This window comes from Palaemon carinicauda, unplaced genomic scaffold, assembly GCF_036898095.1.
Source record: "Palaemon carinicauda isolate YSFRI2023 unplaced genomic scaffold, ASM3689809v2 scaffold157, whole genome shotgun sequence".
NCBI classification, from domain to species: domain Eukaryota; kingdom Metazoa; phylum Arthropoda; class Malacostraca; order Decapoda; family Palaemonidae; genus Palaemon; species Palaemon carinicauda.
In genome coordinates, this window is record NW_027169114.1 from 110001 (window position 1) to 117500 (window position 7500).

At 42.9% G+C, this 7500-nt stretch overlaps 1 protein-coding gene across 1 annotated transcript in view; it reads right to left on the reverse strand.

Annotated features, from left to right (window-relative positions):
- LOC137635661 (KRAB-A domain-containing protein 2-like) overlaps positions 1–3319 on the reverse strand; it is a 4387-nt gene extending 1068 nt beyond the window's left edge. The window contains exons 1-2 of the mRNA XM_068368121.1: positions 3174–3319; positions 1–450 (exon numbers count right to left, since the gene is read on the reverse strand). The exon at positions 1–450 is cut by the window's left edge and continues 67 nt beyond it. Coding sequence (XP_068224222.1) covers positions 1–450; positions 3174–3319 — 596 coding nt within the window. The remainder of the gene's footprint in view (positions 451–3173) is intronic.
- Between the last annotated feature and the right edge of the window lie 4181 nt (positions 3320–7500).

Genomic DNA, 7500 nt, shown 5'->3' on the forward strand with positions numbered 1-7500 from the left:
CCAACTGACAGTTCTTCTCCAAAGGTCACCTTAAATGGTGTATGTTTCGTTGTCTCATGCATCGAAATATTTACTTGCCACTGAACAATTTTTAAGCCAATACTCCATTTCTTGGAATTATTCTCTTGCATCCATATCTTCAATTTATCCTGTATTACACCATTGAGTCGCTCCACTGCTCCTTGGCTTTGGGGATGCCTTGCCCGACCTGTCACTAGCAGCAATTGTGGCCAAAGTGTTGATAATTCGGATATCACAGAATTCACAAATTCCCTACCGTTGTCACTTTGCAGTACTGCGAGAGCACCGAATGTCAAAAACACAGGTAGAAGTGTCTGAACTACCTTTTCTGCTCGTTTAGATTTAAGGGGGTTTAACACAAAACATTTGGTAAAATTATGTACGTAAGTTAGGATATATTTATAATACCCGTCAGGAAGTGACTGAAAACTTATTAGATCAATTTGGCACCTCGATAAAAATGAGTGGCTTTTAATTGGTTTCACGACAAGCCCCTTTGGTTGCTTCCGGCTCTTTTTTTTAAATGACACTATACACAAAAGTTAATAAACAGGTTAAAATATGTTAGTCCATTTCTTTTTAACTTCAAATAAAGCTTTCTTCTCGCCACCATGACCAACATCTTTATGTGCCTTTTCTATAGCACTATACACTTCATCAAACGCTGCTCCGTAATTATAAGGTTTTTCCTCATCTGTTCTTTTCTTTATCAAAAATTCCGTTTCACCAACCTTAAGAATCTCATATCTTGAACGATAGTTATAATCAATATTGGTGATAGCATCACTTTCTAGATCCTTTTATAACCTTGATATAATATCTTTCAGTTTTTCAAGCGAGAACATTCTTGCGTTCTTCCCTTTTCCTTCAACGATGGTCCGTAACCCTGCCTCGGAATTTTCTTTTACTTCCATCGCTGAAGCCATGAGGATTATTAGATATTCGCCAAGAACTGTTGTAAAGAATGAAAAGAATTCCGTAACTAATATACGTATTTGTCCAGAGAATTATCATGAGTACCATATGTTTCACTTCACACCTCCACTCCTATTTACAAGTTGATAACAATTGTTGGTGATAGTAACAAGGCATTAGGCAACTAAAACTTACTTATAAATGACCAAACTGCCATTAACAAAGGAGATTAGAATACGATAACGTTAAAAGTTAAAAATAGTGTCAACATATCATATTCTATTCACAAAATTTCTTCACTCATTAATTAAATATGGTATTGCAGTCGATTTATCAATATTCGACAAAATTATATTGTCGAGTTTTGAAACTCTGCTGATTTTAAATACTAGGCCAGAAAAATTGCTCATTTTATATAATTGGCAAACCGCTTGCTCATTCTCAATAATAGACATTTCTATTGCCGATTTTAAATAATCGGCAATTTTCAGTAATGAGCGTAACATATATATATATATATATATATATATATATATATATATATATATATATATATATATATATATATATATATATATATATATATATATATATATATATATATATATATATATATATATTTGGGCTCAGGCCCTATCGTCCTGATGGAAGTTCCTATAAGGTAGCTTCTTAGGGTATATTTGACTACACTGATATTCCCAGAGGATTTTACCTTAAGGTATCTAGAATTCTAACTCTTGGAGCGAATATCCGTAAATAATCTCACAGAGATATCGCATAATATCAGAGGACGTATTCTTCACACGTCATATAGCTATCTTCACCCTGACCAGTATTAACGCTTCGAGGGGTTACAGTGACAAGAATCTGAAACGAGAATGAAAAGAGAGCCGCTCTTAAGGCATCTCTCCTATTCCGTTTCCAGTGTGTATCTGATGAAGGCGGTAGCGCCCTCTTTATTACTTTTCGTGTAGCTCTACTACTCGGTGTTTTCCCTGTGTTCTCTCGTTATTTTGGATTTAATTCAACATTTTGATGACTTCTCCGGCTTCTTCTGCCTCTGGAAAGTTGAGTATTATCTTTACTGTGTATAAATGTAAGCTCTTGTCGTTTTGAATTAAATCAAAAGTGATATTAACGTAAACAAGAGCTGTTGCCTACCGGAGGCATCCTGGATGCTATCGCTAGCTATGGGTCATTTAGTTAGCTAAAGCGACGTTCCCGGTTTGTTATGCTTTAATAATCTAGCTATTTAGCTCCTCTAGGAATGCTTATATAATGTCGTTAGTTTTTAGTTCGGTGATATAGGTAACTGATCTTGCCCTTCGCGAGGCTTAGTAGCCTAGGCGTCTGGCCCTAGTACTTTCATGCATGTGTAAGTTTTAACGAGTGTTATATTATCGAAGCTATAGGCAAATATTTTATACATGTAAGATATTGTTGAATGTTCTTTCCAAGATTGTATACGAGAGAGTTTCGGTGAATTAGGTAATCGATTCTCACCACACCTAGGCTAGTATCCTAGGTACAGTAGTATACTTTCGCACATCCCCGATTGTTCTTTTCTCCTCGGGAGGCTAAGTTCAATCCCGCTCTCCCTCTGAGTAAGCCTTAGGCTTAATCATAGCTGTTCTATCTGTATCATAATTCAGGTATAACTATACTAGGATATGTCTGTCCTGACCTGATAACCAGAGTGACTGGTTTTTTGGGTTAGGGCAGAACATCAGAGTTTCAAGTCTGTGGTCGGCTTCTTCCTAGCATAGAGAATGAGTCTCCTTTGCTAGATTAGGGGCGGATACAGGAAGCTTTGCTTCCCTAGTCCACGTATGAAGGATTCTGCATGAGATGATTCCTTCCTCTAGTGGTCTAGCAGACTGTTCTGTGTTTTTTTTCTCGGGCTGGAGAATGAGTTTTCTCCGTTACCCTGTGAAATAACTTCACCTAACTTTGTTCCGGTTGGGAGGAGGTTAGCAAGTAATGCCTGTCTTCCTCCCTAATAGACAACTCTAGGTTAGGATGAGCTTCCCTAACTGCTGAGTGTGTCTCTTGCTAGAACGAAGTTTATAGGACCCTTATCCCTTCCCCACCTCTCTTTCTTTTATTATCTTTTGGCCGCAGTCCTACTTCCGTACCTAGTATAGGTTAGGATGGAGGACCGGCTTGGCTCTCTGCCGGCTGGCAATTACGTGTCGGCCGGCAGAGACCTCTTGTTCTTTGCAGAGTGAACCCCAGACCTCCCTTGGTCTCCATTCCATGTCTGCCGGTAGAGTCCGGCGGGCTCTGGATTCTTTGGAAGCCTAAATGCTACAGTCTCCCCTTCCATAAGTTCACTCTTTCTGGATGGAAGGTTGTATGGCAATTCCGCCTTATAACCTGACATCCATACTGTTTCTCTTACTAGTGTTTTGTTTCCCTACCCCGGCTGCCAGTTTAACAACCGGCAGCCAGGCAGTTGGAAGTTCTCTGGTTCTTAGCCACTGTTGGCAGTCATGGGTATTGCTACCTTTGCCTGCCAGAAGTGGAAACACAACCCGAAATCTGCTGGCCACTACGATTAGCGGCTGGCAGCCGGATGTTAGTGTTTTCAGCTGCCGGAAGGCAATCAATGCCGGCCGGCACACATTTGTGAACCAGTGACCTGCCGCCTATTAGTTAAAGGTAGTAAATCTTTGAACTATACGGGGGTAAATGCCGGCCGGCGTGTGCTGGGGCACGTAGGCACGTGCTGTCCAGCACAGCAGCATGCGATGTACAGTGGTTACTATATTTGTAGTGTAGTACACACTGCATTAATAAACTACAGTACAGAGTTTGTTGTAACACTGAAATTCTTCCAACATACTTAATGTTATATTGTAAAACATTTTGTTGAGACCGTACAATATATAGACAGTGAGTTCTTTCTGTATTCATTCTATCCCAAATATTAAAACTTTATTTCAAGGTGTGAGCTACACCTTAAATTTCCGTTTAGGAAATTACTTAGGTTATTCTAGAATAAAATTAACCTTAGTTTTAATATTTTGGGAGGTTACACAATTGACTGGGCAGGATATACAAGTATGTGCCTTTCCTTCTTTCTTTTATAGCTTTACTGTGTAAGCTAAATGATTCAACATAAGTGAAAAGCCTCCACTTGATACTCATGGATTTTTCTTCTTTTCACAGGAGGACCATCCGAAGTGCGGGAGTGTATTCTTCAATGTCCACAGTCAGAACTTCTGTGGATATCAGTTTTGCAGGAGGCACGCAGCATGCGCAGCCTCCAGAGGTGATCTCGGGTATTGGGACCCTCAGGTTTGTATTGTATGTTCTAACCTGATTACCGAGGCTTTTGACATTCCTAAGTCGACGGAGTCAAGGGATGCTTCCAGGGAAAACCTGGGTTAAGGGTTCTCAGAAAAACACCTCAACCCCCTATCTTCCAAATGAGAAGATGAGGGCATACCTTTTCCCTAAAGCATCAGCTGAAGCAGCCATTCCTCAGCCTCAGGTGGAGATACCAATTGTCCGAATCCGGTAGATTCTGAAGTCTCGGCCGCCCTTCAAGACATCCAATTGGACGATAGGAAGTCGGAGGTGTCGGATTCTACAGAGAAAGACCTTCTAGGAGAAGGTCAGGAGGAGGAGCTGTCACAGGCTCCTCAAGTAGAAGAGGAAGAAATCGACGAGGTGTCGGTTACATCGGTTCCGGACCCAGAACCTGTTCCCTCTGCATCGTCTGCTATCCCAGATGAACTGGGAAGGACTCTTTCTTCTATTGTTGAGATGATCCAACAAATTCAAAGAAAGAATGATGAGAAGGAAGCTGCAATGAAACTGGAGATAGGTAGACTTGCAGCATCACGTGGGCCCTAGAAGCGACTCAACGTGAAGGATCTCTTCCTTTGTGCTCGGACACCAATCTTTGGAGGTATGCCGAACACATGCCAATGACAACCGGGAAGATTGTGATATTAGAAAAGTTGGGAGCAATTCCCCTGGAAGAAGTGGAATTTTGGCCCAACAAAGATTCTTATCCGGACTGCTATGTCCGTCTTAGGAAGGAGCCAGCCTCAAAGGAGGAGACGGAGCCGGAGGAGGTCATAGTTCTTGACCATAGTAAAGCACAGGCGTTACTAATGGGCTCCATGAAAGAGAGTTGCTTCACGAACTCAAAGGTGCCAGGCTTGTGTAAGAATCTTTCCTCCTTTGTGGCCTCTCCAACCAGAGCCTTCCCCTTCTTGGAAAAGGGATATAAGGCAGCCTTAAAGGTGGTGGAGGAAGGGATATCATGCCCCTCCTTGGAGGAGTGTAAGCCGTTATCTATGACCTTACCCTTGGACCAAGAAGACTGGAAAGATGTTCACCTTACCTTCTCAGTCGGGAAGCTGGAAGCTGATATTGCTGAACGTCAGTTTGGTGAGGAACTTCCAAAACTGTCGGATGTTCTCTTACGCAGAGAGCAAGAGACGAAGGAAAGACTTGCGGCATTGATGTCGTTGCAAATGACATTAGAAACGATGGCAAGTTACCCCAAAAACCAGGACATGTTCATGGTAGTGGCCAAAACCCCTCTGGCTACAGTTGCGAAGGATCTCTATAGCTTTATTAAAGCTAGGAGAACCTGTAGAGAGTTTGTGTTCGCCTCGGCTGCGGTGAGGCACGAACCGAGGACACTGATATCCTCTCGTATCTGGGGTAAAGATCTCTTTCCCACTGAAGGGGTTAAAGAGGTAGTAGACAAGGCCGCCAGAGATAATAGGAACCTTCTCAAAAAGCGGGGCTTAGATTTTAAGAGAAAGTCTTCTCCAGATGAGAGTCCCCAACACAAGAAGAAGACAAAAAGGTGTAGGCCATCCTCTCGGCCGGCTAAACCCTACCGACAGCAACAACAACAACTTCCTGTGACCACAGTGCCTCAAATAGTGGCACAACCTCCAACCAAGTACCAGCTAGTACCTCAACAAGTGGCGACATAGTTGACAGTTTTTAACCCAGCTTTCAAAAGGCAGACGTCTTCCTTTCGTGTGAAAGCTAGAGGAACAGCCAGAGGTTCTTCTAGATACCCTTCAAGGGGAAGGGGATACAAGGGAGGTCGCGGTCAAGGAGGCAAGGCCTCAGGTCCACAACAGCAGAAGTGAGATACTTCCAGTAGGAGGGAGACTACAACTATTTAGGGATCGCTGGACCTTCAATCCCTGGGCCCACAGCTTAATAAAGAATAGACTAGGTTGGAGCTGGAGCAGTCCTCCACCTCAATTTCCTCAATTCTTCCAACCGAGCGCTCTTAGACAAAAGAGTATTTCGGAAAGCTAAGTCCATCAAATTCCAAGGAAGGACTCAGAAAAACTCAGAGTCATTCTAGACTTGTCGCCACTCAACAAGTTCATAGTGAACTACAAGTTCAGAATGCTCACACTTCAATGCATAAGGACCCTACTGCCCAAAAGTGCATATGCTGTTTCTATACACTTGTCTGACACTTATTGGCACGTTCCAATTAATCGTCACCTCTCCTCCTATCTGGGCTTCAAGTTACATAGATAACTTTACTCCTTCAGAACCATGCCTTTTGGCTAAACATAACCCCAAACATTTTCAAGAAGCTCGCGAACGCAGTCGTCCATCAATTGACTGGTGTGGGCAGCATCCAGGACAGAATACATGCAAGCTTCTAAGATAGTGATCCAGTTCCTGGAACCTCTACCGACTTGACTGCGAATGCTTCTCAAGCCATGGTCCAATGCCAAGAAATTGAAGAGATCAATACTTCTTCAACCTCCTTCCCCGTCAGTAACTATCCACACAGACGCCTCAAAGGAAGGCTGGGGAGGACACTCTCATCAAAAGAGAGACCAAGGAGCTTAGTCCAATCTTTTCAAGTCATTTCACATCAACTTTCTCGAAGCCATGGCAGTTCTTTTGACACTAAAACAAGTATCTCCTCGCCACTCGACCCACATAAGACTGGTTCTAGACAGCGAGGTGGTAGTGAGATGCCTGAATCGACAAGGGTCGAGGTCACCTCATATCAACCAAGTGATGTTGGCCATATTCTGTTTGGTGGAATGGAAGAAATAGCACCTGTCAGCAGTTCACATTAAAGGGTTCCGCAATGTGACAGCGGACGCTCTATCCAAGTTTATACCTATAGAGTCAGAATGGTCCCTTGACGCAGGATCGTTCTCCTTCATCTTGAGCCAAGTCCCGGAGCTGCAGATAGACCTCTTTGCGACGAAAGACAACAAGAAAATAGATTGTTACGTGTCCCCATAGAGGATCCGCTAGCGGAGGCAGTAGACGCTACATCCCTAGACTGGAACAGATGGTCCAATATTTATTCCCTCTGCACAACCTCCTTTTGAAGGTTCTCGATAAGCTGAGATCCTTCAAGGGGAAAGCAGCAATAGTGGCCCACAAGTGACCAAATAGCGTGTGGTTCCCTCTGGCATTGGAACTACGACTAAAATTCGTACCACTACCGGATCCATCCCTGTCTCAGCGAGTACAGAAGTCGACTGTCTTCGCTCCATCACAGAAAACACGGAACCTACATCTCATGATTTTCTCTTTAGCGAT